Source organism: Crassostrea angulata, chromosome 5 (assembly GCF_025612915.1).
Source record: "Crassostrea angulata isolate pt1a10 chromosome 5, ASM2561291v2, whole genome shotgun sequence".
Lineage (NCBI taxonomy): Eukaryota > Metazoa > Mollusca > Bivalvia > Ostreida > Ostreidae > Magallana > Magallana angulata.
In genome coordinates this window covers 38,086,470-38,107,317 of record NC_069115.1, presented here as the reverse complement: position 1 = coordinate 38,107,317, position 20,848 = coordinate 38,086,470, and the positions used below count along the sequence as shown (strand labels likewise).

The 20,848-nt window shown below is 29.8% G+C and overlaps 1 protein-coding gene and 1 long non-coding RNA gene across 2 annotated transcripts; one reads left to right on the top strand and one right to left on the bottom strand.

The window, feature by feature from the left end:
• Nucleotides 1–3,744: 3,744 nt before the first annotated feature.
• LOC128185830 (uncharacterized) lies at nucleotides 3,745–5,017 on the top strand. Its single transcript, XM_052855502.1, has 3 exons — nucleotides 3,745–3,798; nucleotides 3,942–4,151; nucleotides 4,810–5,017. Exons 1-3 carry the CDS (start codon nucleotides 3,747–3,749, stop codon nucleotides 4,968–4,970), a joined length of 423 nt encoding a protein of 140 aa, XP_052711462.1. The 5' UTR covers nucleotides 3,745–3,746; the 3' UTR covers nucleotides 4,971–5,017.
• A 5,943-nt stretch (nucleotides 5,018–10,960) lies between these two features.
• Nucleotides 10,961–11,586, bottom strand: LOC128185831 (uncharacterized). The gene is made up of 3 exons (XR_008243846.1): nucleotides 11,499–11,586; nucleotides 11,339–11,400; nucleotides 10,961–11,169 (listed from the first exon to the last, which is right to left on the bottom strand). It is a non-coding gene; the product is annotated as an uncharacterized LOC128185831 (long non-coding RNA).
• Nucleotides 11,587–20,848: the final 9,262 nt, after the last annotated feature.

Sequence of the window (20,848 nt, the reverse complement as noted above, 5' to 3'; positions counted from 1 at the left end):
TAAATGTGAAATTAATCAAATTATGAAGTTGTTACAGTGTCACTGTTCATTACAACAGCTGTTACGTGCCTGCCACTTGTTACCTTATTTTGCACAGACTGGTTATTCCTGTGGCCTTCACTTCTCCCGATCCTTGCTCCGTAATACATGTGTACAATGACAGGTTCCACAAGGCATTTGTACAATTTCACACAAACACTATATAACATACCGCCATATTATATGTATTTACTGTAAAGGGCGGATAGAGCTCTGCTTGCTGCGTTCTGACACACTATATGAGAAGTCTAGATGTTTAAAAGCAATATCGTCTGCGGAGAGCAATATTGATACATGGCTGTTGTTATTTCCATATTAAGGAATGACGGGTTGGTGTATCATCAAACATTACTACACAGTTTTTTTAATTGTCTATTGTCTAATTCACTTTTAACTTAAAGTATATAAGCCTGCAAAAGTCCACGTTATCAAATAGTAAGGTTTTAATAACATACACATATTTTTTTATGACCTGTTGAAAAAAAGAACATACATTTGAGTTAATGTGCTATTTTATTACGTGATTTCAAAATTCTTACTTATATGCTCCATATCAAGAAACTGTAGAAAGCAGCCCCGATCCTTAACACGCGGTCACTATACAATTTACCCAATGTTTCCTCATGATCATACCAGAGTACAGTACTTTGAAAAAAAAAAAGCCATTCGACATTATTGTTATTTTAAGAGATATTTACAATTATTGGGCAATCCTTTTACCGAGGTATAATTCTTTGGTTTGTTCCCGTTTTGCACACATTTGAAAATTATGTATCGAAAAAATGTGTGCGAAACGGGAATTTGACCAGGTGAGATAATTGCTTAATTGCTATAGTCTATATCACAGTTCCTGTGAGGGCAATCGACAATAAAATAAATAAAACATCTACTCGCAATTGATATTTACATTTATTTTATGTTACAATATAAAATGCATAAAAGCACATTTACATAACAATTAACATTCATGCTCTTGAAATTAATTTCAAACATAAATTGGTCATAAATAATTTCATTATTTTATTTAAACAAAAAGGATTATTGCAAAAATGTTGGATATGTAATGCATTTGTTTAACTTGCTGTCTATAAGAAGTACATGTTAAAAGTTTGAAGAGAAAATATATCTTAATATTCAATAATTGCTTTTGCTAACATAAATGGAGGAAATGTGTTTAGTGAAAACGCTGCAAAATATTTTTTATTTATGCTTTGGCGTGAATAATCGAAGAAAATAAACAAATTGTATGATTATATGATAAATAGGCAATTTTATATGCTTCAAAAGCTGTTATATATTTTCACAAAACCTATCAAAAGTGGACCTAGTTCATGCATGTTCAACCTTCTGCAGATTAAAGTATATCGAATCAATATTAAAATTATTATTTTTGTTGGAATTATTTTTGCTTCATGTATTTAGCCACTGATTTGAAAAACCAGAAAGTGACCCGCAATATATACTTAAGCGGTGACATCATAAGAACTTATAATTATCGAATCAATATCAGAATAATCATTTTTGTCGGAAATGTTTGTGCTTCATGTATTTAGCTTAGTACTAATCTGAAAAATCATAAAGTGACCCACAATATATACTAAAGCGGTGATGTCATAAGAACTACTGTCAAAGTCGCTACTTCAAAGATTGAAATATTTTTTTTATAAAGATCTGTTTCCTTTCACAATATTCCTTCTGTTGATATCAATCAACCAATTATTAACATGCGTTTTACATATTTTGCAACCAAATTGTAAAAAGAGACACGGAGTACTCCAGCATCTTATCTTTGTAAAGATGGGCAGTGAGTGGAAATTTAAAACTAAAAATATCATTATCTTTATTTTATCAAATGAAAAAAAAAATGGTGATATTTATTAGTTATTAGACCTAAAACACAACAAAATGTCTACATTCTTCTTGTTTCATCATAAAGGCGCTGATAAAACATAGGTAAAAATCCAGGTAAAATCTTTGACCGAAAGCAGACTATAATTGCTATCACAACACAATTCACACCTATTGTTCTATACCCAATTATCAAATGTGTGCAAAACGGGAACACACCAATTCTTTATGATTTATTCTATCTATTTATTTGCAAGGTCTTATAGTACAAATGATGGGTGTGTTCCCGTTTTGCACACATTTGATAATTGGATATAGAACAATAGGTATGAATTGTGTTGTGATAGCAATTATAGTCTGCTTTCGGTCAAAGATTTTACCTGGATTTTTACCTATGTTTTATCAGCGCCTTTATGATGAAACAAGAAGAATGTAGACATTTTGTTGTGTTTTAGGTCTAATAACTAATAAATATCACCATTTTTTTTTTCATTTGATAAAATAAAGATAATGATATTTTTAGTTTTAAATTTCCACTCACTGCCCATCTTTACAAAGATAAGATGCTGGGGTACTCCGTGTCTCTTTTTACAATTTGGTTGCAAAATATGTAAAACGCATGTTAATAATTGGTTGATTGATATCAACAGAAGGAATATTGTGAAAGGAAACAGATCTTTATAAAAAAAATATTTCAATCTTTGAAGTAGCGACTTTGACAGTAGTTCTTATGACATCACCGCTTTAGTATATATTGTGGGTCACTTTATGATTTTTCAGATTAGTACTAAGCTAAATACATGAAGCACAAACATTTCCGACAAAAATGATTATTCTGATATTGATTCGATAATTATAAGTTCTTATGATGTCACCGCTTAAGTATATATTGCGGGTCACTTTCTGGTTTTTCAAATCAGTGGCTAAATACATGAAGCAAAAATAATTCCAACAAAAATAATAATTTTAATATTGATTCGATATACTTTAATCTGCAGAAGGTTGAACATGCATGAACTAGGTCCACTTTTGATAGGTTTTGTGAAAATATATAACAGCTTTTGAAGCATATAAAATTGCCTATTTATCATATAATCATACAATTTGTTTATTTTCTTCGATTATTCACGCCAAAGCATAAATAAAAAATATTTTGCAGCGTTTTCACTAAACACATTTCCTCCATTTATGTTAGCAAAAGCAATTATTGAATATTAAGATATATTTTCTCTTCAAACTTTTAACATGTACTTCTTATAGACAGCAAGTTAAACAAATGCATTACATATCCAACATTTTTGCAATAATCCTTTTTGTTTAAATAAAATAATGAAATTATTTATGACCAATTTATGTTTGAAATTAATTTCAAGAGCATGAATGTTAATTGTTATGTAAATGTGCTTTTATGCATTTTATATTGTAACATAAAATAAATGTAAATATCAATTGCGAGTAGATGTTTTATTTATTTTATTGTCGATTGCCCTCACAGGAACTGTGATATAGACTATAGCAATTAAGCAATTATCTCACCTGGTCAAATTCCCGTTTCGCACACATTTTTTCGATACATAATTTTCAAATGTGTGCAAAACGGGAACAAACCAAATGATGACTCGAACATCAAGTGAATTTCAGCATGGTCAATTAACTGTCGTCATTTATAATTATTAATTAATGGCATGGATTGGTTTATAAAAGCAGGTGTATTAACTGGATTTTCAGTATATTTCGTTTATATACATTCAAATTCTTGTATGTGCTTCGTAAGTGCTTACAGATTTATATGGTTAACATTTGCATATTTTTATTTCATATAAATATCGTCCGATCTTTTTTTATTTTTAGATTAAAAGATGCGTAGTCTATCTCCATGGCCAATCATTGCAGTGTCAGCGGCTCTTGCTGGTAATTTTCTTTCCATTTCAAGCATAACATGCAAGCAAAATGAAGTAGAATTTGTAACTGTTTCTATGGTACTTAGGGATATCTTGAAATATCCTGTGCAGCATCGATCCGAAACGAAAAAAAAATGATTTTTAATTAAACAGTTGTAGTTAGTATAACTCCTGATACCTACTTTGAGTGTGAGCAGTACCCAGGAGATCAGTGGGACCAGATAGATAAAACAAACAGGGAATGCATGAGGGAGGATGTTGACGGGGTGGATACAATGTTCTGCCGACACTGGGAGTGTGCCCAACTTACGTGTCCAGAAGAGGAACAATTAACCTGGATGGATGGCTGCAAATCATGTCCAGGTATAGTTTAAGACGGCTGAATAGTTGTGGCCATTTTTGAACGCTATTAATTTCCTTTAACTGAAAAGCTCTTTATAGCTATATAGAAAAATGTTCAAATTGTAAAGATAAGAATTTTTCTTGTTAAATGATTGAGGTAGGTTAATGTGTTGACCACCGAACATATCATCCAACACAATCAACTCAATTATTGTTGTTGGTTCTAAATGTATTTGATAGCACGCAAATAAGCTTTTTTAAGATGACTCTGCTGTTGTGCAGGACAACTTGATAAATCATCTCAAAGATTGAGCAAGCAGACAATTGAACGCTATTGGTAACGTTACACAACATTAAACTATAATTTGCCCTGCAAAAGAGTAACGCAATCTTGTGAAGCAATATGTGCATGTAGAAGTTTATATCATCCACACTATTTAATATAAATTCGTGTTTATATCGCCAATTAAATTGCATCTAAAATTTGATTGTGTTTAGAAAACTAAATAACGAAGAGGAAACTGATTCATGTTTACGTTGCATTAATTGTAAATAAGAGCTTGGTCATGCCTAGTCATATGTTCAATGCATGCCAATAAAAAATCATTGTTTTCGTTTTTCAAATATGAATTAATGTATACTTTTCATTTATTTTTCATCGCATTTAATTTTGTTTCAGGATTTTGCTCCTCTGGTGGAACAATTTACCCAGAGGGTTCGAATTTTATCTGTGCGGACAACACCAATTATTGCAGCTGTATGGAAGGTGGTGGGTTTGCATCTACACAAATGGGATTCACGCGCCAAAAGTTTTGTAATGCTACTATCGTTGACCAGTAAATCAAAAATAAATCTACGCTTCTCATTCAAGGAAGAAGCATGAATTATTCTAGTTTTTTTTCGGTTGTATTTTAAATCATATTTAAATGAACGCAGGAATTAAGAGGTCTTAAAATCACCCGGCATTTTTAATTAACTACAGTTGTTATTTACGGAATTTGATAAATATTTGGTGCATTTGAAGTTTCTAAATCTTTAATTTTTCCTAAGTTTAAGTTACAGTAATGCTGCTTTACCATTTACCGTCTAACTGAAGAATAACTAAGACAATGTCAACAACAATAAAATATATATATATATATATATATATATATATATATATATATATATATATATATATATATATATATATATATATATATATATATATAACAATTCTTCAATAGAACACAAATACATGGCGAACGGCACATTTTAAAATTAAAAGAAGAATTGTTTCGATTCAATTTTCCTTAAGTTGCAAACCACTATTTTTCCATCTTCTTATATCTTAAAAATTGGAAAGTCTCTAAGAATGAATTTTGCCAAGTGAATTTTGGACAAATGTGACCATAGTGATGTAAACTTGAAAAATAAAATAACAAAAATAAACTATATACACAGAGGGAAATGCAGTTAAATATTTCATTCAACAAGTTTAAATATACATGCAAGACTATTCTCCATATAAAAAACAAAAACAAAACAAAAACAAAACAAACAAAACACACACACACAACAACAAAAACCCCTCAAAAACCAACAACCCCAAACTGTGTGTAAAACAAATAAATCTTAACACAGCGTATCCAAATCAAATTTCTCGACAGTGCTTATATACATGTACCTCATTATAAGTTTGTGCGTTCAAATGAACACTTGTTAAAATCATTTCTAAATAAATCTACATGTAATAGCATTTGAATGCACAATGTCACCTTTAGTACAAGCACCTGAAAATATATCAAAACAGTCTTATATTTCAAACAATTTGCAAACGCCCCCGTATAAAGTCTTTCATAATGATTATTTACATTAATCAAATTTGTCCATAAAAAAAAGAAAGTTTTAAATCATTCCTCTCAATTTGAACAACAGACAGATGTTACACACACATGTCAAGTCCTTCTAATAGTTCACTTCAATAATTCATCTTTCATGGTCACAATAATTGACTCCAAAATGAATGAATTTGGGTAGTTTCAACGAAATTAATTGCCCTTATTAATTTCCAATTTGCGTCACTCATTGTTTTCTCTTATGGTGCCACCTATAAACAGGGCCCGAAGACTTGGTTTCTTCTTGTAGGTTTTTCTTTTATTCTTCTTATTCTGAAAAAGAAAGAGGAACACGTATACAAAAAAGACGAATTTACATCTAATCTTGTTATCAAATCCTTGTATACACTTACTTGTAAATCTTGTAGATACAAATTCATGTTTGTTAGAATTTTATTATTGTTTTTAGTGGATCAAAATAAACTCTGTCACAGCCAAAGGATTAAAACAAAGTTTAGCAAGATTGTTTCAAGAAACATTATACAGATGTTTTATAAAATTCAAAATAAAATTTGGATCAACAAGCATACTAGTTAACAAATTACCCTGAAGGCAAACAATACTAGTAATAATTTCCTTTTTATATTTTTAAATTCTCTACACGAACATTATTTGGTATTACGAATTCTACAAGAATTACTAAAAAGGAATGAAGATGCATTTAAAACGAATAAAATATTATATTCATTATGAACAAATAGTGAAATTGTCATTACGAGCAAATAGTGAAAAAAATATTAATCAAACGTGTAAGTATTTGATTGGTGACCATTATTCTTAAAATCTGGTTCACAATTACTGAACCGAACTAGCAAATCACAACCTGCCTGACTCCTTAACCCCCCCCCTCCCCTCCCCCTTAAGCAATTGTTCACAAACTGAGCCAAAACCAAGCGTCCAGATGTGCGTGCATTCAGGATCCAATGATGCATTTACGGTGATTAATGTATTTTGGGCCAGCCATATCCTGAATGTAAGTTGTTAGGATTTTGAATCATTTAGGTGGATTTTTTTTTACCATATTAGTTGACCAATTTACATAACTGAACAATTTATCAGATAACGCCATAGTCCAAATTTGACACACTGTGGATCCCCAAATGTTTTTTTTCTGTCCTTAATTGACCTTTCTGGATGTATGAATTCTGACGATTATTTATATAATCACGTAATAAAAAACATAGGTAATCACATAATAAACATATTAGATAATTTTTATCATTACAAAAGTCTTAAAATGAGGCAATATTTAAACAAATAGAGCATGAGCTTACTGAGAAAATTCTGTATTTTGTCGCAATTTTTAAATGTCCTTAAGTGCAGTCATCCCGTTGTATTGATGTCAACTGATTAATGATTGCGTTTATTGTTTGACCGTAAATGCATTCATTTCAAAATTTAAAAAAAAAAATTATATATTTATAACTCTGCATGATTTGCCTTTCTCTTTAATTAATATAAGTACTGGTAATAAACAGCAGCGTTAAAAAGTTCATCAAGATATGAACTTGGTTGGTACATGATCAATTATTTTGAGCAGCCCTTCAAGTACTAGATGATTTGATCCAGTGACCAACCAAGTTTATATCCTAGTTAACTTTGTTTTAACAATCATGCTGTTTTATTTCTAAAACTAACTATCTTGATCATCATACCTCAGGATAATGAAGTAATCCCTGACTTAAGTTATAAAATGTTTATTAGCTGTACTAATGTTTCTTGATTAAAAAAACTGACATAATTAGATGCTAATGATGTATTTTTATATAACGTTGTTGCAAATTTTAATTGTCATTTCATTACAAACAATCATATTTTGACTGACCGAAATTTTGACTAAAGTCTGAAATTAATTATTTAATGATCCTGAGGCCAGATTGTCTTGAAGATGGCAAACTTATCATTATTTTTTATTTCCATTTTCTGTTGAATTACATGTTTTGTATCCTTTTCACTAGTTTTATATACCGCAGCTCTTTTTCCTCTGACACTTTCTGTAAACAAATTTGGAAATCTAAATACAACAAGATATATGAGAGCCATTGCTCAATAGCAATACCCCCGCTCTGATGTGAATATGCAAAATAAGCAAAGTCGACATCGAACTGGAAGTTGACTTCCAATTGGTATAAAAATAGATCCCACTAAATAACATGCCTCAACAAAGAGTGTGTTAGAACTTCAAACATCTACAATATTAATTAGTTGCTGAGAAATCTTTGAAGAAAGTTTGATTGAAAATTTACCCTTAAAAAAAGAGTCGTCATTTAACAGGAAATTGATTTGTACAAAAATAGATCCCACCATATGGTATGGCTCAAAAGGTTGTCTTTAAATTTCAAATATCTGTAATGAATAGTTGATGAGAAATCTTTGACGAAATTTTGTTTTAAAAAATTAAGGCTGGAAATAAACAAAGTCGTCGTTTAACAGGAAGCTGTTGTCCGATTGGTAAAAAATAGATCACACCATAAGGTATCGCTTAGTAAACAGTGTCTCTTAAATTGCAAACAGGAGCAATGAACAGTTGCTGAGAAATCTTTGACGCAAATTTGTTTGAAAATTTAAGATAAAAACGTACAACGTTATTTTCTAGGAAACTGACGACCGATTGGTACAAAAATGAATATCCCATTTGGTATGACTTAACAAAGAGTGTGTCCAAATTTCAAGCATCTGCAATAAATAGTTGCTGAGAAATCTTTGACGAAAATTTCTTTGAAAATTTAGGCTAAAAATAACTGGCTTCAAATTGGTACAAAAATAAATCCCTCCATATGCCATACCTAAACAAAGAGTGTATAACAATTCTAAACATCAGCAGCAATGTTCTAAATATTTTGCCTCAAATAAATTATGTAAGCATAACAATAACTTATTTGTTTAAAGGTTTGTTACGATGCTTCTATGCAAATACTCCTTTTCAATATGACTCTGCTTTTGAGCAGGACAACTGAATAAGCAGTCAATCAAACGATATCTGACAAGTTTTGTAACACAAAACTAAACTTATTTTCCTTGCAAGGAGTACCGTAATAATTGTAAAAAAATAAGCATGTAGTAGTATCCTCTACACTATGTTTGTAATGCTAATCAAACTGCTTGTTGCAACCCAAATTGATCTTTTTTTTAAGAGTAACATTTTACATTTAATTAAGCTGTAAATGATTCATGTTGCATTATTTGTAAATGAAAGCTAAATCATTCTTAGTCATACGTCATGGGGCAGTTTTCGTTATTCATATGAACAAAACTTTAATTTTTAAACTCATTTTAATTTTCAGGCTTCTGTTCCTCTGGTAGGAAGTATAAATAATTTCAGGGTTTTTTTTTGTTCGTTTGTATTTTTTATCAAGTTTTTAGGGATGCAAGAATTGATTCTAAGAAGTCTTAGAAGCACCCGGCATTTTTAATGACCTATAATAATGAATTTGATAAAAGGAACTATGTGCTTTATTATGCATTTTTAATTCTGGTTGTAACGCGCTTTCTGATTGGCTGAAAAATTATTTTACATTGTAAATTATAAGCAATATACAGGGCTCACAATTATTTGTCATGTAAACAAGACTCGTGCACTGTTTTTGTTTACATTAGTTCAATTTACCGGTAAAAGTTCTTTTTAAAGCTGATTTTCCATCTTTTTATTCATTTTAAGCATAAATAAACAAATCCTAACGTTTACAACACTCATTTTCTGTCTAAAACTGAAGTTTCACTTCAACGTTTAAAATATAAATAAACGCTTTGTTTACATAGCAAAGAATTGTAAGCTCTGTAACTTGCTTATAACTAAAAAAGTCAAATTTATGTTGGCTATTAAGAATGCTTTACTAAAGCATTGTAAACATTAAAATCGGAAAAATAATTTTGACCAAAATCGTTACCAAGCCCCTTTAAAAAAAATAACCAGTTTTTGGTTTTGATCCTGTTATCATAATCATCGAGTTCTGATATTTTTGTTTGGGACATTTTGATATCGCGGTCATGTTAAGGCTTCCTGATGGATTTTAAAGCGATATGTAGAAAGTCACTTGTCTGTACTTCATACGATATGACGTTATAATTAACTTTGACGTCATGATCTGCATTCCTGTCGATAGTTCTCAGGGAATGTTTCTTAACGTTAAAAGTGAATTACATCAAACCAGTATAATACCACATGTTTCCTTCACATAGATGCTGCCGTTAATGCCAGACGTACAGAATTCATTCATATTAAAAACCAGTATCAAATAATCGGCAGTTTTAAAGCTTCGTTTTAAGTAAAAGACTATTTATAAACTAGTGGTTTGGAGACTCTCCCTGCTACGTGTAAACAACTGAATGAAGAAATTTCCATGCATGTAAAAACAGCTCGGCGAGGTGAAAGATCAACACAATTTTAGAAAATTTTACGTAATATTGGTAGAGAATATAAGTACTAATGTGAATCGTGCTTGGGAAACCTAGGGATTTACCCCATTTTTTTGTAAATCACTTTTGATTAGTAAAAATGTGCATTATTTTGATGATTTTGTGGAATGTTTTAACAATATCTTCCATAAACGAAATATCTATTTCTTTCCCAAGCAAGAACTTCAAAGTATATGACTTAACAAAGGATTTTTTTTAAAAATATGTATGCTTTAATGTCATTAATCACCTGCGCCGATGCGATTTATATAGATCATACGCATTATTAGGATTCGCCAGGCACGTGATTACAAAGTACATATGACGTCACAAAAATGCATCAAATGTTATGTTTAACATCGGTGTCAATAAATGTATCATAGATTTTAAGAAATACTCCCGGTCAAAGTATTTTTACGATGATTTAAAAAATATCATTTTCCAGCCGTATTTTAGCATCGGGACGCCTTAACATTACTGCGATTTGCAAATGACAATTTCGGTACATAAAAATGTGATTTTAAGAGTGATATGTAAACTATATTTACATCGACCTGGGCATGCTTTGCATCCATCTTCTCATGTAATCTGTTCTTCTTCTGGACACTCCGGTACATCACACTCCCAGTGATGTCAAAACATTGTATCCACCCCGTCAACATCCTCCCTCATGCATTCCCTGTTTGTTTTATCTATCTGGTCCCACTGATCTCCTGAGTACTGCTCACACTCAAAGTAATAGCTGTCCGGAGTTATACTAAATACAACTTTTGAAATAAAAAGAAATAGATTATCATAAAAATCGATTCATCATTTTAAAGGTGTGATAGAACGTATAGAACTGATGATATTTTATATGACTTGATCATGTAATGCCAGTACTAATTAAATTGATCAAATTTGATATGATGAAAACCAAACGTAATTTACACTCACCTGCAACTATCGACATGAACGCAATGACTGTTCTTGAGGAAAGAAACGCCATTTTGTTTTTTCTGAAAATATATCAACTTTAATACCGCGGTATTTTTGCAGTAATTATTTGATGTCTATTGAATACGTTGCAGTAAATAGTAATGTATGCAATACTTACCGGTAACCACGACGTGGAGTTAGGAAAATATGACCTTCTCTCCTGATAAGTCTGCTTTTATAAACCTCCGAATGTATTTAATTGTTTTAACTTACGGGGTGACAGATATCTTGCTTGTGGAAATGAAATTTAATTAAAAATGATTCCGGGAAATCCATCTGTTGCAGTACCTCAATTATTTAACCCATGGAATCTAAAAATTAGGATAAATAATAAATAATCTCTAGTCGGGTTACAGTCATTTTTATATGTATGACTATTACTGTCGCTTAAGTTAAGATCGGTTTTTCTTGAAGTAACGGGATAATATTATACATGTTTAGCATCTAATAAATCTTAACAAGCCAAAAAAAAAATAGTTAGAGAAGTAAAATTCCCAAAATCTTGAAAATCCTTTTTTTATATGCTCCCCAAAAAGTTAGGGACCAACTCCACTGTAATTCAATTTTATATATGTAAATTATAAAAAAAAATTAGTCTGCTGCAAAAAAAAGTGGAAGGGGGGGGTTACTAATTTTTATGTTCTCTGTCATCAAGAACATTACCGGCTCTTAACTAATATTGTACTCAATACATTTCTTACAATAGTTTAAACTCTTTTCATCAAAGTTATTAAATGGGAGTGTAGATGCACTTGAAGGTAAGGCAGTTAATCTTACTTTTACAAAAAGCTTCTAAATTTAACGATTTTGTTTTTCATTTTCTATGAAATTATAATTTATATTAACCTTTACTGTAATTTTTTTTTCTAGCTTTAAGCTGAAACATAATGTTTCTGCAGCAGGTGTAAATTGATTGAATTAGAGTTAAGCCTTTTGATATCCCAATCATTTATCAGATATTTCCGAGGCCATCATGTTTTTCATTTTGTGCATTGAGATTTATATATTACAACGATAATAAACTTTGTTTTTATATGTACTTGTGTGTGTGTGTGTGTGTGTTGGGGGGGGGGGGCTGAACCGAAGCACCCATGCGACTCTACCGTTGGAAACCTTTTGTTCTACTATAGACTTAGGTCTCATCTGGAGGCAAAGTTATCATTTATTGAGCGATCTAATCTTCAACTGGTGCGTCTTATGATACTGAATGCTGAATCTAAGCCATATGTTTCGGATGCTGAATAAGGTTTACTTTTTTGGAACAGGTCACATGTATATAGATAGTAGTTTGCATTGTTGATTTAACTATATTATAATTGAAATGCAGAGGTAGCTTCAGATGCAGAGCCTGATCTCCATTATCAAGGATGCTAAAAAAATCTCCTACCTCACTCAAACCTGCTTGATAGATAGATGTGTTTGTTGTTAAATGATATAACATGATTCCTATGATAAAGTATTGTAAAATATGATACACTATTGTTTAATATGCTACAATATAATATCATGTTATATTGTAAAAGAGTTAAAAAAGTTATATGATACGATGTTATATTGTATCATTTTTTTTGATATTTTATGAAATGATAAAGTATCATGATATTGGTATGTATAATATTGTATTTTATGGTACGATGTTGTATAATATAATATTGGTATAGTTATTAATTATATTATCAGATGATACAGATAAATATGATATTGCAATATATAAAATTGTATTATATGATACAATATTGTATATTATATAATATTCGATCATACGATATAGTATAATATGATATTGGTTTCTGTAATATAGTATTATATCACAATGTATTAATTTTATATTATATTATATAATATTGTATAATATGGTATTGTATAATATGATATTGCTTTATATTACATATGATTATATCACATGAAATTGTATTATATGATATTGATATATATATATTATTGTATCATATAATACAATATATACAATATAATATTGTATTATAGAATATTTTACTATATCACATGATATTGTATCATTTCAAATGATACAATTTTGTATCAAATTATATTGTATCATATGAAACAATCTCATTCTATGTATCAAATATGATACAGTGTCATACAGTACAATATAATACTTTATTTTACAATATTATATCATACGTTACATTATTATAATGTATTATGTGATATGATATTGTATCATATGATACTATATTGTATTATATATTAATGATATTGTATTATGTGATAGAATACAATATTTATAATACAATACGATGTCATATAATATGTTGCAATATCATATCTCATCATTGTTTACTACATTATTTTATTGTATAATATGATATATATTTTAAGTATAACAGGATGCAATATTGTATTTTATTTTATTGTATTGATAAACATAATGTCTCATAATACCGTATGAAATGAACATATAATTATCATACAATTTTTTAACAGATGATAAACGATATTGTGTCGAAACAGTATCCATGAATATCCAAGATCATAAAGTATGATTTTCATATAAAATGATAAAGGTGGTTCATACAGGTGATGCCTCAAAAAGGTGATGCCTCGTCTCGGTGAGCCTGTAATCTGTAATTACCTATGTTTTGTTTCTTGGTGGACACTTTTCTAAAAAGGGCGCACTTAAGCTTCGGATTGTAAAGATTTCTCCGGTGTGGCCACCGAAACCGGCTGTGATACATCAAAAAACTGTAGAACTATAAAATATCCCAAAATATGATTTCATTACATTTTGCTTAATATTCGATACATATTATTTGGGGAACAAACAATGCATTACAAAATAGTTGGTGATTGTAGCCTATCCACGTAGTTGACGTTAACCCACCTACCGTATAAGTACAGGTGTTCGTGCAATCCACACAGGTAAAAATGGCACCTTTTCGACGAATCTTGAAACCATATATGCAAATTCTGAATATTTAAAATTTAAAACATATGGATTTAATATATAATATTTTGGTAAATACATGTTTCTAGCATCTGTTAAACAAATATCAAAACAGTTAAACAAATAATTCTAGTGGAATTCATCTCAAATTTCTTTTGTATAAGTACATAATTTATAAATTCTATTCTCTCTAGAAATATTAAACTATCTTCCTGTCTCAGTAGGTAATTTTGCATTATTTACCACTTCTAAAAATACAATATTTCTTCTTTAGTCATGGTACATAGTGTTAGTTACAGACATAATAAGTTTTAAACATTTAAGATTTTCAATAGTTTTTTAAATTTATTTTTAGATAATGGTAAATGTAATTGCTGATTTTTCCCTTGTTGTGGTCAGACATTAAACAACTTAATTTTACTTGTGTATCATAATTCACGTTTTACTCATTGTGAGACATAATAATTGTGACACCAGACATGATTATATCAAAATGCACATACTTATATTAAATGAACAACCTAGAGTACTATACTCTACTGTTTGTACTTGTGTGATAGTGTTCCGACTTTTCTGGATCCTAAGGCCGACTTCTATACTATTAAATAGTAATAGCATTTTAGAACTTAGTTTGTTAACATAGGTCCACCTTTAGAGATTTTTCTAGAAATGGGATTCCCGCCTGAAGATTAAATATTAATCATTTTTTGTGAATTGCAACTTTTCTAAAGGCCAAAAATAAAATTTCTAAAACAACAGATTTTTTTTCCTGGAAGCATTGAAACAGCATTTCCACAGGCAGGAGTTTAGTCACTCGTGAATAATGACACTCAAATGAATTTTAAGGCTTATTAATGCAGTATTACCCAGGAGCATATCATTCCGATTCTTCGCTGGATGTAAAAGCTCGGATCAACAAGATGTATTTTCTTTCTCTGCAAACCATCATTGTGTTACTGTCAGTTTTTGAGATTAAGTTTTAATATTTTTTTTTTATGATAAATATCAAAGTTTAAATGACAATAATGAAACAAAAAGATGTGATGGTCAAAATAGTTTGAGCATCTTATATTTAATTACATGTATTCTAACGTTCTGAGAGAATAGTTCTGAATGAAATTTATTTTTTTTCCTCTTCAAAAGTTGTACATGTACTTGGTACAACTCCAGACACGTACTTTGAGTGTGAAAAATACCCTGGAGATCAGTGGGACCAGATAAGTAAAACAAGAAGGGAATGCATCAGGGATAATATAGACGGAGGGGATACAATATTTTGCCAACACTGGAAATGTGTGAAACTGGATTGTCCAGAGGAGATACAAATTACCTGGCCTGATAGATGCAAAGCATGCCCAGGTTGGTATTATGACATATCTCTTTGAAAAGCTTTTTAAAATGAAAAGAACCGGTGCAATTGGTTATTTCTAGTACTCATTATAACAAAATTAAACTGTAAGCAGTAAACGATTAAGAACTTACAGGTTAGGACAAAATCATGATTTAAACTTATAAAATACTTTTGTTTGATTTGTGGAGGAATTAATTGAACCATTTAATGACCTTATTAATGACTAAATTCTATATGTTCAATTAACTAATATCAATTCAACATAATTAACGGTTCATATTGCCATTACATAGAACAGTTAAACAGTGGTGTTTAGAAAAGACATTTAAGACAACAAAAGAGTTACTTATTAGTTTTTTTAATCTGATCATTTAGCTTGTAAAAGAAATTTGAAATGTTATTTGATTAGATTGTGTATTTTTCCTATCCAAGTTGGTGTTCAGTAGGTGGCAAGATTCGTGCCATAGGTGCCGGTTTTACCTGTGTAGATAATATCAACACCTGTACTTGTTTGGTTGGTGGGGGTAAGATGACCACGTTGGTGTACCCCAATCCCGTAATGTTTTGTAATGCACAAATGGAACAATAAAACAGCACGGATATATATATATATATATATATATATATATATATATATATATATATATATATATATATATATATATATATATATAACTATATATATTTATATATATATATATCTATATATATTATCCATTTAACTGTTTTATCGAATTTTGATTTATTTAAATATAATTTTAGCACTATATTTATGGTTACTCATGTTGCAACAATAAATACAACTTCTTGTCACGTTGTTATTTCGCATCATCTGAAGTAACTTTATCAAAAGTACCTCAGCAATTGAAAGAAATGCAGAAAACCTGTAAACAAATACTTTTTCTTGTCAAAATATAAGGAATAATTTTTTTTCATTGTGTTCATTTATGAAAGTATTATTGAAGTTAACTCTTAAACTTAAATAACAATAATGGACAGAAAACACTGACACACAATTGTTTGTTTCCATATTATAACAGTTATCTATTCTTTTTTTGTTGTTCAAAAATAAGTGTTATCGGCATCGAATTAATTACGGAAGATAAATGTACATTAAATTGATATATAGTAAGTTTGGAAAAGAACATGGCCTAACAATGTGAATATTTATATTATCTGTATTAACAGCATAAATCTAGAAAATTAAAAATCTAAAAAGCGTTTGAAATATGTTTACTTCTTATTCCTAGTGGCGTCTCTACATAAAATGACTTAGAGTTGGGCGTATACCCATCCAGAGGCCCACGCCAGAGCTTGTAGATATTAACCAATCAAAAGATGAATTTGAGATTAACCAATATAAAAATCGTGAAAACTATCTATGTAAGTAAACTATCCGAAAACAATCCCTGCGCATAAATGACTGCGCAGATGGTTCCTTTGATGTATCTAAGTAAGTAAACATACATGCCTGATTTAAAAAAAATAGACATCATATAGAGGTATATACGTTATAACTTTATATAAACAATCTGACAAGTTCAGTTTTACATGTACTCAAAAATGTAAAAAAAAATTTACTCTTATAACGGAAAGTCACTTTCCTCCCTTTATTGGGTGACTACATTATCTATATATTTATATACCAGTATTATTTACAAATGCAAACGCAGACAGATCCGTAATTTTGCCTGAAGATTTTATCTGCAAGCTTAACAAAGATTATTATATTTAAATGCCAATTTTATACAAAGTTTTACTTTTTTATTACAATTATTGATTTTTCAATTCCAATCTTCTATTCTTCTGAAGTATTTTAATTATAGCAAAACAATATCTATCGGGGAATTTACGACGAAGTTCTAAACTAGCATGAGGAATCCCTTGTTTTACCACTTCTCGTTTTCTTTGTATGTGTTAAAGGGTCCTAGCACGCCGTAACATTTAATTTTCATGATACTATCTGTCAACATAGTTTTTTCAACCCTTTACGATACTGTTAAATCAACAAGTTAAATAAAAAATAAACTTAAAAAAAAAAATCAATAATATATCGTAACGAAAGGACTAACGTTATGTGCAGAATTTCTCGTTCCAAAATTTAAGTTCTATAATGAGCTTAAAAAATAAGGCTAAAGATAATCATATAGAGAGTAAGTGTGGAAAAAGATGTCACCACAGTGACGGCATAATGTAAAAATGACGTTATGAAGATTGTCTTATTTTTATATTTTAGTGTTTTGGAGCAAAATATGGGTGTTTTCTAACGGTTTTTCGACCGTGTGCCATCAAGCGCATCCTTGCTCTAGTACAATTATTAACTATGATGTTTATAATTATATTAACAGAAACATATATCATCAATTAATACCGGGGTTTGGAGGCACGAATTAAAACGACCAATGGTTGCATTGCATGATTTTATGTCCAACGCTTGTAGCAATTTCATTTGTTTATTTATCTCTCTGTTTATTTATTTATTTTATTTATTTGAGGTGTTAGAGGTGTTACAACATCGGTAAAGGTCAGCAATTCAATGCTTGTCCTTATGTTTTTATACCATGTAGAGTCAAGATATCTTTTAATGTGAAAAATTTAACATTATTCCCAAAAAGATACAAATTAAACAAAAATAGCACTTGAAATAAATGTTTAAATATATTGTAACTTAATTTAAGAAAAAGTTGGGCATAATATGTAAATAGTCATTTGTTTGTATGACTTATGAATGCCGGAAAATCTTTCACTTTGAATTGCACCGGAATTATATAAATATTATATAAATATTATGACATTTTAATTGATTATAGACTCTAGAAAAAGTTTTGATGTTCACCCTGGAATATAGAATAAATTGAAATTTACGAAATATAAAATAATGTGCCCTGTGTTATTTTCGCTGTTCCTTACTTGCAAGCGGTTTCTCCTCCTCTTGAATTTGTCTATACAAAGTTGTGTTTAAAGAGATACAATTTTGAACATTGGAATTCGCCCAGTCTTAAATTCGGTCGCTAGCAACGAGGGCGAAAGGGGCGATAATAAAACGGGAGCAAATTTTTCTCTGTATACAGTATCCAAAAGCTTTATGCAAAATTCACCCGAATCGGAAGTATACGTTGTATTCAGCAAGAGTCAATGGCTCGGGTCGCACATCGATCTTAACCACTTAAGAGTTGGATGGGAACGAACAATCCCAACGACAACACAAAACACATGTGTTTATTTCTTATACAATTATTTAAATCATGATATGATGACCGGAAACACTTAGAACTTTAATTATTGTATTCATTGTTTTGCCTTATTGAATGTTAAACACACAATTCGGGCCTGTTTTAGCTAGCAACAAGGAACTTTTTGCTTAAAATTTTGAAGTTACAAGTATCTTAAATGATACAAAATAAAAATCATACTTGCTTGCCTTTCAAATCTTTCATATGAAGTTTTTTTTTTTTTTTTTTTTTTTTTTTTTTTTTTTTTTTTTTTTTTTCCAAATTCTTTTATTGATTTTATATAAAACAATTTACAAAGATAGCTTATACATAGATATGAATTTCAATTGAAATCATTATTCATTATTATGCCCACAGTGATAAATATAATAGAACATACATACTAACATATAATGTATCGTCCGAAGACATAATCATACATGCATATATTGAAATGTTACATTCATTGGTATACGTAGTAAAAATAAGTTGAACCCCTGGCTTACCCGGTGGACATAACACATACATATGCATACAGTCCTTCACTACGTCCCCGGGTAAAGCGCTAATACACATAGACAGTCCCTATGTGTATCGGGTATATTATTGTTTTGAAAAGAATAACAAATATCAAAGTTTAGATATCAACAGTTGAAAAAGCTCATTTTCTTTTGTGTTTTTTAGCATTTTCAGAACTGCACAGTGTGTCGTAATATACTCTTTGAATGAGTTTTTTATCAATAAAATTGATTCGGGTAAATTTTCAAGTCTACAATACATTTTACATTTGTATATTCTATATGCAATAAATGACAAAAAATAATTATATAATTTGGTGACTTGTGTTTCTTCCAGGTAGAACCCCAAAACAATATGCTTCCAATTAATATCAAAATTTAAGCACTCGCTAGCCACTTTCCAAATTTTTACTACATTAACACAATCAAAAATAAGATGTTTTGAATTTTCAATTTCGTTACATTGTTTGCATTTAGCAGTGATATTTTTATTCCATTTGCTCACTAAAAGATTGTTACATAACAGATTGTTCAGTAGTTTGTAATTAAACTCAGCTAAGGCTTTGTCTTTGGTATTTTTAATTTTCTGTGTATATATTGATTTCCATACATTTTTGCTTTCCAACTTAAATTCTTTTACTAATTTAGATTGTGTACAAGGTGCTTGAAATTTACGTTTTATTAATCTTGAATAAAAAGTTTTGGTGTTGTGTTGATCGGAAATTATTTGTAGTTGTTTTGTTTGTAAGTATGGAATTTTTGAAAAATCGTATTTGAGTTCAAATTTGGTAAAAATTTGTTTTATTATTTTGTATTCACATAACCAGTTTGTTCTTTTGCGTAATGTATCGAATATATCCGACGAACTTTTTAAAGTTCCATTCTCTTCAAAAATATCTTTTACATATAGAATTCCGCTTTTAATCCAATTTTCAAAGCAGATTGTCTTACCTTTAAAATTGAATATTTTATTGGACCAAATAGGTTGTAATAAAAAAGCTTCGGTAGAAAGGGCAGGTATTTTGGTTTGGGTATCATCTTTACATAAATTATAGCATACAAAAGCTTGCATGTAGAACTCTGGGAAGTTGTTTATTATACCATAGTCTTTGGCAACCGTCTCATTTGTTTTCATCAGATATTCAATATCAATTTTTGTATCCTTACAGAAACTGTTAAAAAAATATTTAATATTGTGTTCTGTACTAAGTAAACGTGGAATCCACATAGCTTTTAGGGCCGTAAATTTAGATTCTATATCAACAAGACCTATTCCTCCCTCATATACTTCACCTATGATGGTATTTCTTTTGATCCTATCAGTTTTATTCCACATGAAATTAAATATAAGCCTTTTAACATTTTTTATGAAATCATTGTCGGGTATTTCCAAAATGCTAGCTACATATATAAGTTTAGAAATTGCTAATGTGTTTATTATTGTGCATTTTCCAAATATTGTTAGTTTTCTTTTTTTCC

Bases quoted from the DNA above. Each gene is read 5' to 3' on its own strand.
- LOC128185830 (XM_052855502.1), top strand. From the start codon at position 3,747: ATGCGTAGTCTATCTCCATGGCCAATCATTGCAGTGTCAGCGGCTCTT. The intron at 3,799-3,941 runs GTAATTTTCTTT...TTAATTAAACAG, and splicing joins AGTGTCAGCGGCTCTTGCTG to TTGTAGTTAGTATAACTCCT. The intron at 4,152-4,809 runs GTATAGTTTAAG...ATTTTGTTTCAG, and splicing joins TGGCTGCAAATCATGTCCAG to GATTTTGCTCCTCTGGTGGA.